The sequence below is a fragment of the Haliotis rufescens genome, unplaced genomic scaffold, assembly GCF_023055435.1.
Source record: "Haliotis rufescens isolate VD_foot unplaced genomic scaffold, xgHalRufe1.0.p SCAF_105, whole genome shotgun sequence".
In the NCBI taxonomy this organism is placed as follows: domain Eukaryota; kingdom Metazoa; phylum Mollusca; class Gastropoda; order Lepetellida; family Haliotidae; genus Haliotis; species Haliotis rufescens.
The window spans coordinates 484,669-505,491 of NW_025963786.1; the positions used below are offsets into that span (position 1 = coordinate 484,669).

The window sequence follows — 20,823 nt, forward strand, 5'->3', positions numbered from 1 at the left end:
ATTACATTCAGTTTTGTCCGACAAGGAGCGAGTTTACTTTTTTTTAGACACAGACTTTGTAACAGGCTCTTCCCCTGGAAACACATATATTGTAAATAAATATTTTGCCGTTTCCATCAACCATATCACGTGATGTTCTATAACTGTTGTCTTGTACACTATCCATAGTGTAAGTCAGCTGGCTCGAGGAATTTTCATATAGTATTATCATTAAACAACATACCCTATGCAACAGTTATGTTGCTACCCAGACAAAACTATTTTTATATTCTATGTTAAATGTAAACGATCAGTTTTAATTATAATACAAAACCACCTTTTAAGCGGTAATACCTATCACGCATTAAACAACATATATGAACAACCATGTGATTATAAAGTCTCACGTTGGTTCCTCCGTGCAACTTCATGCCTGACTTACATTCATATTGTTCTTTCACCACACTTACGCTTCTCCAAATTTAGAAAGAAGCTGTGTACACAGTGTTCTTGCGAGTTACAATAACGCGTCCGGTTTGGCGGCAACTTCAAAGAGTGGACATATGGTTGCTCCTTCAGGTAGCTATAATTACCCTCTCTATAATGCAATATCGTATTATCCATTTGTAATGAATGATAGTAACACTAAATCGGATTGGATTCAGTTAAATCTACATTTCTCAAGGTCTCTAACATCGAGATTTGAAATATCTTTCATGTAAATACCTTCTTTGTCATGTGACTTGTATATATTCGTGTATATTCAGAATCGTACCTACGCACAATGTCTTTGAACAATGGCACAAGCAACGTGGTCTCTTTCTGTAAAACATAGCACTCCTTATTTCAGCCACAGCAAAGATCCCGAACCACGTGCAGTCAGCAGAGTTACAGCGTCTGGTTACCGTCTTGCAGGTACGATACAGGTAAGACGTCAAAATATTTATTGTTTTATTTCTGGAAACGCCGACCCTAGAACGTGGAATTTTGGTAACACGGTTATTTCATATAACAACAACCAAATAACAACCTGTACTCCAAACAGTGAATGTGTGGCTCTGCTGCCATGCGAAATGCGTTTTGTAAGAGTCTAATTTTAGTGTATTTATTTCTACCACTTTTGATATGGAGATATCTCCATCCCCTATGGTGTTATTGCGACTTGTATACTGTCTACATGTACATTAGGCAACTTATTGTAGCTGTATGGCGACACTTGTAGTGTAGCTATGTGACCATGAATTTGCCTGTGGTGATCAGTGAAAGTGAAAACACGGAAAATTACAAAATACCAATCCATGCAGTAATTTACATGCGAGTTTTCTATTATTTATAACGTTAGAAATATTTAGATAAAAATAACTTTATAGACACAATGTTTATCAATATAACAAATTGTTGTATTAATGTTTTCCTAAAATAAACATAGAGAGAGAGAGAGAGAATATTGTTTATTAAAGTGTCACATGTTATATACACTTCGTAATACGATATATACAAAACAGTAAAATATAACATCCGGCCAAATATGACCTACGAGACACTATAAAACATATCAATCATAAAACTATTCAGTTGAAACAGAATAAAACATACATACCTCGTGATGCAGGCGCGGAGCACGGCCGTGGGCGGTTTCAGTGAAGAGCGCACCAGTATGCCAGGATACAGGGCAACTGACTTCGAAAGTCCTTAGTTAAACAGTGCGCTCCCCCTTAACTCCCCCCACAGCGTTGCGCCGCCCACACACCACGTCATACATACATACATACATACATACATACATACATACATACATACATACATACATACATACATACATACATACATACATACATACATACATACATACATACATACATACATACATACAAGTCATACATACATACTTGGCTTAAAATGAAATTGCCTTCTTTTAACCATGTTGTAAATTGATTTGGCTAAAATACATTGGAGCGATTCTTCGTTCATAATAAAAATAAACTTTTCTAAACTACTCATATAATGAAATGTTTTATCTACAGAAGTTGCTTCTTTAGCTAAGTTGTATCTTAAATCATCATAAAATGGACATTCTATTAAAAAGTGACATTCATCTTCAACATAATTTACATGATCATTAGTAGGATTGGCGTGACAATATTTACAAGTCCTATCCAACAGTGGGGTAGGTGGCTTGGCGTAGCGGCCGGTCTCAACATGTAAAGGTAAAATACCACATCGAAAGGATGCTAAAAGTCTTCGATGATCTCTAAAACGTACATGACATAAATAAGGCTCAGCAGTAGGTGATGATTTGTACATTCTGTATGTGCGTAATTTATTGCCATTTGGATTATTCTTGTCATTCCATAGCGCAGTATACCACATATCACAATCTTCAGCAGTTAAGAAACACTTTACACGGTCAACACACTGTTTAATGCTGTATCCACAATAAGGTAAATTTGACAAATTATAGTGAGCTAAAATGTTTACGATTTTTTTATCCCAGGATTGTGATCGGATTTTGGACCAATTATGAATGATAAGAGGGAGATGATGGGCCTGCATATTCTGAATTCTAAAATATAATCTAAAGCATTCAACGTGCTGTGACACTTTCACAGAACACCAGCCCATGTCCCCCCTCATAGCAGTAACTGGGGCATTTTTTCTTACATATCATATATCATGACATATATATCATCTTTTCTTATTGCCCCATCAAAGCTGGTGCTGAGACAATTTAGAATACCCAAACGACGCATATTGTACGTACCGTGCCGCCAGACCTCCTGCCAACTTGGCAATTAAATATCCTCGGGTATTGTCACTTCATACGGTGATACATTGTCTCGCGCACGTGGTCGGTGGGTTTTGTCTATCAGCGCCACGATCACGTAAAAGGGGGTAAAGGCGGGTGTTGGTTGTTCACAGGGTTACTCGACAATCACAATGTATACCGGTATTTCAATAATTGTATGATATATTTAGTCCTTGGGCAGCCCCAATCTAAAAACAACAATAAAATCCTAACTCTCACCGTCTCCCTTAGTGGACTAAAAGCCCTCCAAAACAAAAATACCCAAAAACGACCTAAATTAATAAACCAAATACTTAAAAGCTCCGACGACCTAACAAAAGCAGGTAAACAAATAACCTTCTTGTGGATCCCCGCCCACGTAGGAATTTACGGCAACGAAAGCGCCGATAAAGCAGCTAAATTATCTCTCAAAATACCAGTAATAAGCCTAAACCTACCCATCTCAAAATCAGAAATTAAAAGTGTAAACAAACAAAAAATAACCAAAAAATGGCATAATCAATATCACAACTCAAATAGCCAAATCAAAAAAGTGCTCAGAAAACCACTAACCAAAACCTAAAATCCTACACCTCTCTAAAAGAATTGACAGATTTATTACAAAACTCCAAACAGGACACACGAACCTAAATAACCACCTAAAAAGGCAACTGCCCCCACTGCAAACAACCCGAAACCACAGAACACGCACTCATCCACTGCATCCACCACCAAACAAACAGAACCACACTACAAACCACCCTCAATCTAAATAGGTTCCTACTCTAGATGAAATACTAAACCCTCAAAATAAACTAGAAAACTTCAAGGCCCTAGGCGTATTCCTAATCAAAACAGACCTAATTAAGCGCATCTAAAATCTAATTATTCTACCAATCCAAAATCCAATAAACATACAAACACCCACCTCACCCGGCTCCCTTAGTTCCCTCCTCCACCCACCTCGGCATTTATTCCAAATTTAAAAATTCCAAAACTTCAATATAAGCAACCCCTAAAAGCCCCCTCTTGGGTTGCACACATCACTTTCACCCTTTTCGGAATACAATAAATGGTCCGGCCAGGCCCGTGTGCGAAATACGCTACAGTCGGAAAGCGCACGTTAAATCTCCTATATCAGTCAGTCAGACCCCAGTGTTTCATATCATTTTCCCACCAAACTAAAAAAGAATAACCCCCAACTGGATATGTTTCGTTTCGTCTGTCGATTCATATTTTGGAAATTCAAGGGGAACCACTCCGGCTTATGCAGCACACACATTTGGGAAGGTTGCTTCAATAATAATAATACTTCTTACCATGGTTTCACAGTCGTTCGGAACTTTTTTAAGATCTGATACCAGATTATGCTGTCCGAAAATTTATCTATTTTTTTTTTAGTGGAGACAGGCCTATCGGAAATTCGAACTTGAACAGCAACGCCAAAACCACATTCCGCCGCAGTGACCAGCTGCTGATGACATAGACTAGGCTAGCTTTACACTAAGTCTTGTACCAGGCTGGCCCCTCTGGGTAGTAGGTCTGGTCTCTCCTTTGTCCTTGGACCCCCTTTCCGATCATAAGGGTTGAGTACCCCTTGCCAATGAAACACGTGTTTACCATCCTTTTACCTTAGAGCACCCATTTACGACACATGGGGTTAGTTTTGAGTTCGGTTATGGTTTAGAAGTCTCTTGATATAAACATATTTATTTCCATAAAGTGGAGGGATTGGCAAACAAGCAAATTTTGCTTATCTGAATGCCTCTCCCAAACATGATACATAAGTCTCTTTTAACGAATTAATCCAATGTAATTTTCGCAGTATACTCATCCTTATATAATTTCAGCTTCATGACAGTGTGAACATTGAGTGCCCCCTACACAAGTATGCAGTCACTGACAACTTATGGAGTGACCTATACAAAACGGAAGATGCAGACGACTAGTACAAGCACGTACGCACACACACACTCACACGCACGCACGCACATGCTATATAAGTGCAATTATCTTGGACTAGACATTCAACCCAATTTCAACTCACCTCACTTATGTTACTTTGTTCATGTGCCTAAAGCTTGTGGAATGTGTTAATTACTGAAATAAAAAGCATTTTAATGTTTTTTTCATATCTTTTCAGAATATGTGCACATAGCTTTCAATGACCAGACGAAAAAAAGAATTCATTTCAAGTATGTTGAGAAGAAAACGTAAGTAAAGCACACTATTTACATTCATAATACATTTTTCCGCAGGCTCTATTGTAAAGTTAAACTCTAGCTGCGTATAGGCTGCCATTATCCATTATATTAGACAATATGGATCCACTCATCTATACATCTATTTTCTTTTGTGACAGGACCCATCTCTGAAAAAAACACCTCACCCAAGAAAATACGACTCATTCATGAGAATGAAAAGTGCAAAGTCTCCCAAGGAATTTTCTTGTAATATAGCATGTGAATAAATAATTTTTTGAAATATCTCACGAAATTAGTTTTATTTTATTGCTTGTAATCATGTGAACTAAAAATGTTTGTTTTGAGGAAAAAGGTCATTTGAAGCAACTCCAGGTTAAACTATCCAATGATTGAATCTTATTTCTCCTGAATTAAAATAATTCTGCTAAATATTACTGCAGAAAAAAATTCGGCCAGAAATTTCTGTAGAAAAAAGAAAATTCGGCCAGAAATTTCTGTAGAAAAAAAAATACTGCCAGAAATTTCTGCAGAAAAAGAAAATTCGGCCAGAAATTTCTGCAGAAAAAAAAAATTCGGCCAGAAATTTCTGCAGTAATGCATTTTCTGAGCCAATTTTTGAGCTTATGAACATGTGAACACACCGGGACACACATTATTTGGATTCGTCTCCTCGAGAGCTTTCCAGTGATATAAAACATGTTTTTGTAGCTCGCTTCCTTCTGTGTGGTCAAGTTCGGACTCCTGGCCATTCCTAAGTTGTCCCGCCCTGCCTTAAATCTCCGCTCGATTGCTTAAATAATTAGCTTATTGTTGTGCGTGAGTGAGTTGGGAGATAAACATACATTTTCAATGCAGATCCAGGTTACCTGTAAAAATAACCGCGATAAATTTAATTTGGAACCGAACGCGCGGCGTAAGGTTTCAAATGTTAAATTTATGTCACGGCTGTCAACACAATAGGTAAAGTAACCCTGTAGTGATGTAGGTCTCAGACGTTTACGACTTTCTCCAGATTCTCCCCGATTATATCTTGTGAGGGTCATGCCCGTTTTTGTGGGTTTTAGAAAACAGGTTTTTACCTGCGTCACTTTGACTTTCACCCGTGGAGATCCGGGGTAGAATGGGTCTTCAATAACCCATGCTTGCCGTAAAAGATGACAATGCTTGTCGTAAGAAGCGAGTAACGGGATCGGGTGGTCAGGCTCGCTGACTTGGTTTGATGCATGTCATTGTATCAAAATTGCGTGGATCGATGCTCATGATATCAATCACTAGTTTGTCTGGTCCAGACTCGATTATTTACAGACCGTCGTCATGTAGCTGGAATACTGCTGAGTGCGGCGTTAAACAACAAACAAACACTTTGACTTTCTCTCACTTTGCTGAGCTGACAACAGCTGAACTGTTGTTTAAATCCGAGCTCAGTCACTCACACAATGAAAAGTTATGTTTGCAGTTTACTTACTTTCCCTTGAAGTAGATAATTTCCTGAAACGAAAAGACGACCATGAGATTGTGCCTATGAACAGTAAATCAATACCAAGAGTGAAAGAGTGAGTGTGATTTTTCGCCGCTTTTAGCAATATACCAGCAATATCACGGCAGGGGACACCAGAAATGGGCTTCACACATTGTAGCCATGTGGCGAATCGAACCCGGGTCTTCGGCGTGACGAGCAAACGCTTAAACCACTAGGCTACCCTACCGCCCCGTCCAGTACCTAAATAACTTCACAATATTTGTAAATGTTTGATGGAAATAATGTACTACGATATCTACAATAGCTTGTGGGGGTGATTGTCTGTAGTGTAACGCAGCATTCAAATATTCAAGGTATATAACGACGGTCTGTCAATAATCGAATACAATCTTTTATTTGAGCGTCGGAGCCGTGAAGACCCGGGGTAGAACGCGTCTTCAGCCACCCATGCTTGCCATAAAAGGCGACTGTGCTTATCGTAAGCGTCAACTAACGGGATCGGGTGGTCAGGCTCGCTGACTTGGTAGGTACATGTCAACAAACAAACCAACCAACATGAGCGTCGATCCACGCATTTGGGATACCGAACCTGAACACCCGATCTGTTTAGAAACACAACCAGGGTGAACTGGGATTCGAACCCTCGTTCACATGATAACCGTGAAGATTAGGGGTAGAAAAGGTCTTCAGCAACCCATGCTTGCCGTGAAAGGTGACTATGCTTGTCGTAAAAGGCGACTAACGGGATCGGGTGGTCAGGCTCGCTGACTTGGTTGATGCATGTCATCGATCCCAATTGCGTGGGTCGATGTTCATGATATTAATCACTGGATTGTCTGGTCCAGACTCAATTATTTACAGACCGCCGCCATATGGCTGGAATATTGTCGAGTGCGGCATTAAACAACAAACCAAACCAAATCGTTCACATGTTTCTGTCACGTCCGAGAGACGCAGTTCCACGCTGCCGTAGAGTGATTGCGTGAGTTGGATTGTACGCCGCTTTCATTAATATCACGGCGGGGGACACGGAAATATGCTTCATACATGTGTGGGGATTCGAACCCGGGCCTTCGATGTGACGAGCAAGCGCTTTTACCATCAGGCTAACTCACCGCCCGCGGTGCCAAGGACGTCTGCACCACCCGCGTTTTAGAGAGCCTTGTTGTTATAGAATGGAATGGAAATTAATTGCTCAAAAATTCAAATTGCTAAAAGTGTTGTAATACTATTCATTGACTCAATCACTCACTATAACACTTACGAGTGAGTTAGAGAGTAAGGTTTTACGCCGCTTTTAGCAATATTCAAGCAATATCACGGCGGGGGACACCAGAAATGGGCTTCACACATTGTACCCATGTCGGGAATCGAACCCGGGTCTTCGGCGTGACGAGCGAACGCTTTAACCACTAGGCTACCCGACCGCCCCGTAACACTTACGATATCGTTGTCAGCGAGATCCATCCATCCGATCGTTGCTGTCTCGTTATCGCTCTTCGGTCCCTTGTCGCCATCTTCCTGAAATTGTAAAATCTAACAGTGATTACAGATATTCAGTTTCGTAATTTGGTATTGTTTCCACGTTCCATGTCGTAGGTGAGTGAGTGAGTATGGTTTTATGCCGCTTTTATCAATATTCCAGCAATATTACGGCAGGGGCACCAGAATGGGCTTCACGCATTGTACCCATGTGGGGAAACGTATTCGTTCATTCGGCCAGACAGGCGAACGCTTTAACCACTAGGCTACCGCCACCCCGCACCACCCAATTACACACAGGTCGTGATCGTGGTATGCAGTGGCCCTTCAGAAGCAGCCCGCGTAATTCCATGCGTGAGTGAATGAATAAATGGTGTTTTATGCCGCAGCCAGATACATTTTAGCAACATTACTGCAGTCTGTAAATAGTGCAGTGACTGAAAACATGAGCACTGAAAACATGAGCACTGAAAAAATTAGCACTGAAAACATGAGCACTGAAAACATGAGCACTGAAAACATTAGCACTGATCCAAGCCATCATGGAAAGTGACGTGCCACAAGCCAAGTCGCAGAGCCTGCATGGCCGCTCATTTTAGTATGCTCTTCATCAGAACTGGGGTCCAATTCTTTCCTGGAATTTCTAGGGTGATTTTACGTCAGCTTATGTCAGTTTCAATGTCCCATGAACTTGCAGCTACAATGAATAAATGGTGAGGTGAAATGGGGTTTAACGTCGCCTTCAAGGTTTATGTGCTTGTGAAGCATGCACGTGTGTGTGTGTGTCCGTCTGTGTGTGTGTCCGTCTGTGTTTGTGTCTGTTTGTGCTAGTCCGAACTAATGCCTATTTTAAAGTGCTAGACCCTAAGATACCATGCCGCAGTTTAACGTGAATACACGACTCAGACAGTAGACTGACTCCGAGCCGACCAGCCACTAAGCAACAAGTACCATTTTTTAACGTCTTTTGGTATGACTCAGCCGAGTTCATGTATTATAAGTATGTGCAAAACTACGTGGAATGTAAAGGATTCTGAATTGGTTTTCTATGTTACGGACACCTGTAAATAATCAGATTTCTTTACTTGACAAGACACTGGTAGGCGACAATGTCAAACAAGACAGTGGTAGGCTACGATGTCACTTAAAACAGTGTTGGCTACAATGTCACACATGACAGTGGTAGGCTACAATGTCACACAAGACAGTGGTAGGCTACAGTATCACACAATACAATGGTAGGCTACAATGTCACACAAGTCAGTGTAGGCTACAGTATCACACAAAACAATGGTAGGCTAGAGTATCACACAAAACAATGGTAGGCTACAATGTCACACAAGACGGTGTAGGCTACAGTATCACACAAAACAATGGTATGCTACAATGTCACACAAGTCAGTGTAGACTACAATATCACACAAAACAATGGTAGGCTACAATATCACACAAGACAGTGTAGGCTACAATATCAGACACGACAGTGAAAGCTGCAGAGTCACACAAGACAGTGGTAGGCTACAGTGTCAGATAAAACTGTGGTACGCTACAATGTCACACAAGACAGTGGTATGCTACAATGTCACACAAGTCAGTGTAGACTACAATATCACACAAAACAATGGTAGGCTACAATATCACACAAGACGGTGTAGGCTACAGTATCACACAAAACAATGGTATGCTACAATGTCACACAAGACAGTGGTAGGCCACAATATCACACAAGACAGTGGTAGGCTACAATGTCACACAAGACAGTGGTAGGCTACAATGTCACACAAGACAGTGGTAGGCTACAGTATCACACAAGACAGTGGTAGGCTACAGTATCACACAAGAAAGTGGTAGGCTACAGTACCACACAAAACAGTGGTAGGCTACAATGTCACACAAGACAGTGGTAGGCTACAATGTCACACAAGACAGTGTAGGCTACACTATCACACAAGACAGTGGTAGGCTACAGTATCACACAAGACAGTGGTAGGCTACAGTATCACACAAGACAGTTGTAGGCTACAGTACCACACAAAACAGTGGTAGGCTACAATGTCACACAAGACAGTGGTAGGCTACAATATCACACAAGACAGTGGTAGGCTACAGTATCACACAAGACAGTGGTAGGCTACAGTATCACACAAGACAGTGGTAGGCTACAATATCACACAAGACAGTGGTAGGCTACAGTACCACACCAAACAGTGGTAGGCTACAATGTCACACAAGACAGTGGTAGGCTACAATATCACACAAGACAGTGGTAGGCTACAGTATCACACAAGACAGTGGTAGGCTACATCATCACACAAGACAGTGGTAGGCTACAGTACCACACAAAACAGTGGTAGGCTACAATGTCACACAAGACAGTGGTAGGCTACAATGTCACACAAGACAGTGTAGGCTACACTATCACACAAGACAGTGGTAGGCTACAATATCACACAAGACAGTGGTAGGCTACAGTATCACACAAGACAGTGGTGGGCTACAATATCACACAAGACAGTGGTAGGCTACAATGTCAAACAAAACAGTGGTAGGCTACAATGTCACACAAGACAGTGGTAGGCTACAGTACCACACAAAACAGTGGAAGGCTACAGTATCACACAAGACAGTGGTGGGCTACAATATCACACAAGACAGTGGTAGGCTACAATGTCAAACAAAACAGTGGTAGGCTACAATGTCACACAAGACAGTGGTAGGCTACAATACCACACACAACAGTGGTAGGCTACAGTACCACACAAGACAGTGGTAGGCTACAATATCACACAAGACAGTGGTAGGCTACAGTATCACACAAGACAGTGGTAGGCTACAGTATCACACAAGACAGTGGTAGGCTACAATGTCACACAAGACAGTGGTAGCTACAATATCACACAAGACAGAGGTAGGCTACACTACCACACAAAACAGTGGTAGGCTACAGTATCACACAAGACAGTGGTAGGCTACAGTATCACACAAGACAGTGGTAGGCTACAATATCAAACAAGACAGTGGTAGGCTACAATATCACACAAGACAGTGGTAGGCTAAAGTATCACACAAGACAGTGGTAGGCTACAGTACCACACAAAACAGTGGTAGGCTACAATGTCACACAAGACAGAGGTAGACTACAATGTCACACAAGAGAGTGGTAGGCTACAATGTCACACAAGACAGTGGTATGCTACAATGTCACACAAGACAGTGGTAGGCTACAATATCACACAAGACAGTGGTAGGCTACAGTACCACAAAAAACAGTGGTAGGCTACAATGTCACACAAGACAGTGGTAGGCTACAGTATCACACAGTGGTGGGCTACAATATCACACAAGACAGTGGTAGGCTACAGTATCACACAAGACAGTGGTAGGCTAAAGTATCACACAAGACAGTGGTAGCCTAAAGTACCACACAAAACAGTGGTAGGCTACAATGTCACACAAGACAGAGGTAGACTACAATGTCACACAAGAGAGTGGTAGGCTACAATGTCACACAAGACAGTGGTATGCTACAATGTCACACAAAACAGTGGTAGGCTACAATGTCACACAAGACAGAGGTAGACTACAATGTCACACAAGAGAGTGGTAGGCTACAATGTCACACAAGACAGTGGTATGCTACAATGTCACACAAGACAGTGGTAGGCTACAGTACCACTAAAAACAGTGGTAGGCTACAATGTCACACAAGACAGTGTAGGCTACAATATCAGACACGACAGAGAAAGCTGCAGAGTCACACAAGACGGTGGTAGGCTACAGTGTCAGACAAAACTGTGGTACGCTACAATGTCACACAAGACAGTGGTAGGCTACAATGTCACACAAGACAATGGTAGGCCACAATATCACACAAGACAGTGGTAGGCTACAATGTCACACAAGACAGTGGTAGGCTACAATGTCACACAAGACAGTGTAGCAACAATATCACACGAGACAGTGGTAGGCTACAATGTCACACAAGACAGTGGTAGGCTACAATATCACACAAGACAGTGGTAGGCTACAGTATCACACAGTGGTGGGCTACAATATCACACAAGACAGTGGTAGGCTACAATATCACACAAGACAGTGGTAGGCTACAGTACCACACCAAACATCGTAGGCTACAATGTCACACAAGACAGTGGTAGGCTACAATATCACACAAGACAGTGGTAGGCTACACTATCACACAAAACAGTGGAAGGCTACAGTATCACACAAGATAGTGGTGGGCTACAATATCACACAAGACAGTGGTAGGTTACAGTATCACACAAAACAGTGGTAGGCTACAATGTCGCACAAGACAGTGGTAGGCTACAGTACCACACACAACAGTGGTAGGCTACAGTATCACACAAGACAGTGGTAGGCTACAATATCACACAAGACAGTGGTAGGCTACAGTATCACACAAGACAGTGGTTGGCTACAGTATCACACAAGACAGTGGTAGGCTACAATGTCACACAAGACAGTGGTAGGCTACAATATCAAACAAGACAGTGGTAGGCTACACTATCACACAAGACAGTGGTAGGCTACAATGTCACACAAGACAGTGGTAGGCTACAATATCAAACAAGACAGTGGTAGGCTACAGTACCACACAAAACAGTGGTAGGCTACAGTATCACACAAGACAGTGATAGGCTACAGTATCACACAAGACAGTGGTAGGCTACAATATCAAACAAGACAGTGGTAGGCTACAGTATCACACAAGACAGTGATAGGCTACAGTATCACACAAGACAGTGGTAGGCTACAATATCAAACAAGACAGTGGTAGGCTACAGTATCACACAAGACAGTGGTAGGCTAAAGTATCACACAAGACAGTGGTAGCCTACAGTAGCACACAAAACAGTGGTAGGCTACAATGTCACACAAGACAGTGGTAGACTACAATGTCACACAAGAGAGTGGTAGGCTACAATGTCACACAAGACAGTGGTATGCTACAATGTCACACAAGACAGTGGTAGGCTACAATATCACACAAGACAGTGGTAGGCTACAGTATCACACAGTGGTGGGCTACAATATCACACAAGACAGTGGTAGGCTAAGTATCACACAAGACAGTGGTAGGCTACAGTACCACACAAAACAGTGGTAGGCTACAATGTCACACAAGACAGTGGTAGACTACAATGTCACACAAGAGAGTGGTAGGCTACAATGTCACACAAGACAGTGGTATGCTACAATGTCACACAAGACAGTGGTAGGCTACAATATCACACAAGACAGTGGTAGGCTACAGTATCACACAGTGGTCGGCTACAATATCACACAAGACAGTGGTAGGCTACAGTATCACACAAGAAAGAGGTAGGCTACAGTACCACACAAGAGAGTGGTAGACTACAATGTCACACAAGACAGTGGTAGACTACAATGTCACACAAGAGAGTGGTAGGCTAAAATGTCACACAAGACAGTGGTATGCTACAGTATCACACAAGACAGTGGTAGGCTACAGTACCACAAAAAACAGTGGTAGGCTACAATGTCACACAAGACAGTGGTAGGCTACAATATCACACAAGACAGTGGTAGGCTACACTATCACACAGTGGTGGGCTACAATATCACACAAGACAGTGGTAGGCTACAGTATCACACAAGACAGTGGTAGGCTACAGTATCACACAAAACATGGGTAGGCTACAATGTCACACAAGACAGAGGTAGACTACAATGTCACACAAGAGAGTGGTAGGCTACAATGTCACACAAGACAGTGGTATGCTACAATGTCACACAAGACAGTGGTAGGCTACAATATCACACAAGACAGTGGTAGGCTACAGTATCACACAGTGGTCGGCTACAATATCACACAAGACAGTGGTAGGCTACAGTATCACACAAGAAAGTGGTAGGCTACAGTACCACACAAGAGAGTGGTAGGCTACAATGTCACACAAGACAGTGGTAGACTACAATGTCACACAAGAGAGTGGTAGGCTAAAATGTCACACAAGACAGTGGTATGCTACAGTATCACACAAGACAGTGGTAGGCTACAGTACCACAAAAAACAGTGGTAGGCTACAATGTCACACAAGACAGTGGTAGGCTACAATATCACACAAGACAGTGGTAGGCTACACTATCACACAGTGGTGGGCTACAATATCACACAAGACAGTGGTAGGCTACAGTATCACACAAGACAGTGGTAGGCTACAGTATCACACAAAACATGGGTAGGCTACAATGTCACACAAGACAGAGGTAGACTACAATGTCACACAAGAGAGTGGTAGGCTACAATGTCACACAAGACAGTGGTATGCTACAATGTCACACAAGACAGTGGTAGGCTACAATATCACACAAGACAGTGGTAGGCTACAGTACCACAAAAAACAGTGGTAGGCTACAATGTCACACAAGACAGTGGTAGGTTACAATATCACACAAGACAGTGGTAGGCTACAGTATCACACAAGACAGTGGTGGGCTACAATATCACACAAGACAGTGTTAGGCTAGAGTACCACACAAAACAGTGGTAGGCTTCAATGTCACACAAGACAGAGGTAGGCTACAATGTCACACAAAACAGTGTAGGCTACAGTACCACACAAAACAGTGGTAGGCTACAATGTCACACAAGACAGTGGTAGGCTACAATGTCACACAAGACAGTCGTTAGCTACGATGTCACACAAGACAGTGGTAGGCTACAATGACACACAAGACAGTGGTGGGCCATAATGTCACATAAGACAGTCGTCAGCTACAATGTCATACAAGACAGTGGTAGGCTACAATGTCACACAAGACAGTCGTTAGCTACAATGTCACACAAGACAGTGGTAGGCCACAATGTCACACAAGACAGTGGTAAGCTACAATGTCATACAAGACAGTGGTAGGCTACAATGTCACACAAGACAGTCGTTAGCTACAATGTCATACAAGACAGTGTAGGCTACAATGTCACACAAGACAGTGTAGGCTACAATGTCACACAAGACAGTGTAGGCTACAATGTCACACAAGACAGTGGTAGGCCACAACATCACACAAGACAGTGGTAGGTCACAATGTCACCCAAGGCAGTTGTTAGCTACAATGTAACACAAGACAGTGTAGACTACAATGTCACACAAGACAGTGTAGGCTACAATGTAACACAAGACAGTGTAGGCTACAATGTCACACAAGACAGTGGTAGGCCACAATATCACACAAGAGAGTGGTAGGCCACAATGTCACACAAGACAGTGTAGGCTACAATGTCACACAAGACAGTGGTAGGCTACAATGTCACACAAGACAGTGGTAGGCCACAATATCACACAAGACAGTGGTAGGCCACAATGTCACACAAGACAGTCGTAAGCTACAATGTCATACAAGACAGTGGTAGGCTACAATGTCACACAAGACAGTGTAGGCTACAATGTCACACAAGACAGTGGTAGGCTACAGTATCACACAAGACAGTGGTAGGCCACAATATCACACAAGACAGTGGTAGGCTACAATATCACACAAGTCAGTCGTAAGCTACAATGTCATACAAGACAGTGGTAGGCTACAATGTCACACAAGACAGTCGTTAGCTACAATGTCACACAAGACAGTGGTAGGCTACAATGTCACACAAGACAATTGTAGGCCACAATATCACAGAAGACAGTGGTAGGCCATAATGTTACACAAGACAGTCGTTAGCTACAATGTAACACAAGACAGTGTAGGCAACAATATCACACAAGACAGTGTAGGCTACAATGTAACACACGACAGTGTAGGCTACAATGTTACACAAGACAGTGGTCGGCCACAATATCACACAAGACAGTGGTAGGCCACAATGTCACACAAGACAGTGTAGGCTACAATGTCACACAAGACAGTGGTAGGCTACAATGTCACACAAGACAGTCGTTATTTACCATGTCACCCAAGACAGTGAAGGCTACATTGTCACACAAGACAGTGGTAGGCCACAATATCACACAAGACAGTGGTAGGCTACAATGTCACACAAGACAGTGGTAGGCTACAATGTCACACAAGACAGTGGTAAGCCACAATATCACACAAGACAGTGGTAGGCCACAATGTCACACAAAACAGTGGTAGGCCACAATGTCACACAAGTCAGTCGTAAGCTACAATGTCATACAAGTCAGTGGTAGGCTACAATGTCACACAAGACAGTCGTTAGCTACAATGTCACACAAGACAGTGGTAGGCTACAATGTCACACAAGACAATTGTAGGCCACAATATCACAGAAGACAGTGGTAGGCCATAATGTTACACAAGACAGTCGTTAGCTACAATGTAACACAAGACAGTGTAGGCTACAATGTCACACAAGACAGTGTAGGCTACAATGTAACACACGACAGTGTAGGCTACAATGTTACACAAGACAGTGGTAGGCCACAATATCACACAAGACAGTGGTAGGCCACAATGTCACACAAGACAGTGTAGGCTACAATGTCACACAAGACAGTGGTAGGCTACAATGTCACACAAGACAGTGAAGGCTACATTGTCACACAAGACAGTGGTAGGCCACAATATCACACAAGACAGTGGTAGGCCAGAATGTCACACAAGACAGTGGTAGGCTACAATGTCACACAAGACAGTGGTAAGCCACAATATCACACAAGACAGTGGTAGGCCACAATGTCACACAAAACAGTCGTTAGCTACAATGTCACACAAGACAGTGAGGGCTACAATGTCACACAAGACAGTGGTAGGCTACACTGTCACACAATACAGTGGTAGGCCACAATATCACACAAGACAAGGTAGGCGACAATGCCACACAAGACAGTGTAGGCTACAATTTCACACAAGACAATGGTAGGCCACAATGTCACACAAGACAGTCGTTAGCTACAATATCACACAAGACAGTGAAGGCTACAATTTCACACAAGACAGTGGTAGGCCACAATATCACACAAGACAGTGGTAGGCTACAAATTCAGTCAAGACAGTGGTCGGCTACGATGTCCTGTCAAGACAGTTGTAGGCTACAGTGTCAGGCTATAATGCAATTTCACACAAGACAGTCGTAAGCTACGATGTCACACAAGACAGTGGCAGGCTACTATGTCAGATACGACATTGGTAGGCTACAGTGTCACACAAGACAGTGGTAGGCTACAGTGTCAGGCAAGACAGTGGTAGGCTACAGTGTCACACAAGACAGTGGTAGGCTACAGTGTCAGGCAAGACAGTGGTAGGCTACAGTGTCAGGCAAGACAGTGGTAGGCTACAGTGTCACACAAGACAGTGGTAGGCTACAGTGTCAGGCAAGACAGTGGTAGGCTACAGTGTCACACAAGACAGTGGTAGGCTACAGTGTAACACAAGGCAGTGGTAGGCTACAGTGTAACACAAGACAGTGGTAGGCTACAGTGTCAGGCAAGACAGTGGTAGGCTACATTGTCACAGAAGACAGTGGTAGGCTGCAGTGTAACACAAGACAGTGGTAGGCTACAGTGTCAGGCAAGACAGTGGTAGGCTACATTGTCACACAAGACAGCGGTAGGCTACAGTGTCAGACACGACAGTGGTAGGCTACAATGTCACACAAGACAGTGGTAGCATTAAATATCACACAAGATAGCGGTAGGCCACAATGTCACACACGACACAATGTCACATACCCAATAGCCATCATACACAAGTGATGAACTCTCCCGTGCAGTCACCACGCTCCACTCCCACCATGACAAACACTCACAACCTGCACAATAGCGGATGGTCATGTTGCCATACAAAACAAAATAACCTTTCAATAACACGGAAACGTTAAAATTCCCTTGACGATATTGATTAACAACTGACCGTGTCTATCACGTCAAAGCAACTATTGTAATACCATGTCTAAAATGCATCAGATAAATTACTTCATTTGAAAGATGCAAACTGACAGTTTTTTTGTTTTATTTTTAACAGGATACAGACTTCATCTCGACTGTCAAGAACCCCAGGGAGCAATAATTGTCGTCATGTTAGCATAGAATACCATTTAGAGTTCTGGAATATAAAAAAACGTTTAAAGAACTTAGAGACATCTTCTACAGTGTACTATTCAATCGAACAAACTTATAATGCAGTCTGAAGACAAAGACAACCGTTCTGTTGTGTAAAGCATGGCTCCCAACTTCACTCGATACTTGAGTGTCAATACCTACAATATTTATTCATGTTTAAACAAGTATTGGTGTGCACTCATTTCAACTTTCATTCTTTTGTTGTTTTCACTTAACACAGTGTATTCAAAGATGTCGTGGTAAGACTTCCACCCGTACCCCCAACCTCCACTTGCGGTCGTCAAAAAGTTATTTTAATGAGAGGATGGTTTTGAACCCCCTGATTGACCAATCAGAATCGAGCATTTTTCAAATTCATGGTGTCATTTTGTTCAACGGGTTGGAATGGGCATTCAGTAGCCCATGCTTTTCATAAGAAGAGAGATAGCCTGATGTAAGGGGCGACACTTTATAACGGGATCGGGTGGCCAGGCTCGCTGACTTGGTTGATGTATGTCATCGTATCCCAAACGGTTGAATCTGTACTCATGATATCAATCACTGGTTTGTCTGGTCCAGACTCGATTATATACCTCCGGCCGTCATACAGCTTGAATATTGTTGAGTGCGGCGTTAAACAATAAACAAAAAATGATAATAACAAATATAACAATTAATATCCGTATATGGCACTCAAGTGTATCCTTGGAATGTCAAAACATTTGAAAACATAATATGTCTGAATAGCAAAGACCCAGTGATTGATAAACATGCTTGGTTTCACGAAGGATTATAAATTTATTATTGTAGTTTCTTCTCCTGTAAAGGAAACAGCGAATAAGAGATAAGGCGGCGAGATTAAGGGGTTGGAGGGGGGTCATGAATAAAATATTTGTTAAGAACTGGTCATTTGTTAGGGGGTGGGGGAGAACCATGACAAAAAGAGGGCGTCAGCAAAATGTGATACAGTTTTAAGGCCAATCTCACCATCGCCACCAAAAGCCCCTAAACCTCATCTTTAACACACATTTACCCCTCTCCCCAATTTTGAACACACACACACACACACACACACACACATCCTTACCCCTATTCCCCTTTACCTTCCTATATTGAATTACAAGTCCATTTCTGAATTACCTCATCTTTAACACACATTTACCCCTCTCCCTAACTTTTAACACACACACACACACATCCTTACCCCTATTCCCTTCCTGTATTGATTTACAAGTCCCTTTCTGAATTACCTCATCTTTAACACATATTTACCCCTCTCCCTAACTTTTAACACACACACACATCCTTACCCCTATTCCCTTCCTGTATTGATTTACAAGTCCCTTTCTGAATTACCTCATCTTTAACACACATTTACCCCTCTCCCTAACTTTTAACACACACACACATCCTTACCCCTATTCCCTTCCTGTATTGATTTACAAGTCCCTTTCTGAATTACCTCATCTTTAACACACATTTACCCCTCTCCCTAACTTTTAACACACACACACATCCTTACCCCTATTCCCTTCCTGTATTGATTTACAAGTCCCTTTCTGAATTACCTTGTTCATCATGATATCAACGTCGTCCCGACACAGATGCAGCGTCGCTGTTCAAGTGAGGAATTAAATGAATGATCACCAACAAGTGAAAACACGCGCGTACGCTAATAACAATCGTCAGGCCTTTGAAAACAATACACCTCGGTCACAATGGCACACGCCGAACACTTGGATCGTCTGGGATATTCCCCTTTGTTAATCAGACACGTGTTATATAATGACGGGTAAGAACGACAAAACCCACTGCTCGGAATATTCATTCGACCATTCACAAGCTGCTCACTCCGTAACGCAGTCAGTTTTGTGTTTGCCGTCAACAGTCAGGCCACATTGAGGATAAAGCGTTCGCAATTATTATTTATTTATATTTGTATATCTATGGCAATGGGACATCTGTGTGGTATTTGATGCCTTCACAACAGTCCAGGTGGGAAGTGACATTAAATATGGATCATGGTTTAAGAACGTACTTGCACTCTGTGAAGATCCGGATTAGAATTGGTCTTCAATTGCAACAACCGATGTCTGTCTCAAAAGACGACTAACGGGATCGGGTAGTCAGGCTGCCTGACTTGGTTGGTGTATGTCATCGTATCCCAGCTGCAGAGACCGATGTTCATGATGTCAATCAATGGAGTTGCAACCGTTGGGCATTCCAGAAACCTATGATCTTGGATTCGAATCCCGGTTCGCCCCAATTATGTTGCTAAGTTTGTCATTACCATACCCGTACTCGCGATTTTCGACCCGTGAAGATTCGGGTCAGAGGAGGTCTTCAGCAACCCATGCTTGTCGTAAACGGCCACTAACGGGATCGGGTGGTCAGACTCGCTGACTTGGTTGATGCATGTCATTGTATCCCAATTGCGTGGATCGATGCTCATGATGTTAATCACTGGATTGTCTGGTCCAGACTCGATTATTTACAGACCGCCGTTATGTAGATGGAATATTGCTGAGTGCGGCGTTAAACAACAAGCAAACAAATTCGCGAGTTTCACCAAAGTGGTAAACGTCTGAGACTTGCATCACTTCGGACTTTCCTCCCATATCGAGCATACACGCCGTGTTATAAATGGAATACTGTTTAAAGCAATAAAACCCAACCCATTCACTCACTCACTCACTCACTCACTTCCTCTTATGCTTGAAAGGCCAGGGATAATTGATTTGTTATAAATGAGGTCATGACAAACAACATCCATTTGACCAACTCCGTCAGATATACTGTGTGGTATTGAATCTAAGTGATGGTGTAATGTGACAAGTTCAGTTCCAA

The 20,823-nt window shown here is 42.4% G+C and overlaps 1 protein-coding gene and 1 long non-coding RNA gene across 2 annotated transcripts in view; one reads left to right on the forward strand and one right to left on the reverse strand.

Annotated features, from left to right (window-relative positions):
- LOC124112713 (zinc finger C2H2 protein ECU03_0790-like) overlaps positions 1–19,698 on the reverse strand; it is a 32,262-nt gene extending 12,564 nt beyond the window's left edge. Inside the window, exons 1-3 of the mRNA XM_046472840.2 lie at positions 19,545–19,698; positions 7,892–7,969; positions 6,434–6,456 (exon numbers count right to left, since the gene is read on the reverse strand). Coding sequence (XP_046328796.1) covers positions 6,434–6,456; positions 7,892–7,969; positions 19,545–19,556 — 113 coding nt within the window. The 5' untranslated portion in view covers positions 19,557–19,698. The remainder of the gene's footprint in view (positions 1–6,433; positions 6,457–7,891; positions 7,970–19,544) is intronic.
- On the forward strand, positions 131–5,436 carry LOC125377912. The gene is made up of 4 exons (XR_007219865.1): positions 131–558; positions 830–905; positions 4,908–4,977; positions 5,127–5,436. It is a non-coding gene; the product is annotated as an uncharacterized LOC125377912 (long non-coding RNA).
- Positions 19,699–20,823: the final 1,125 nt, after the last annotated feature.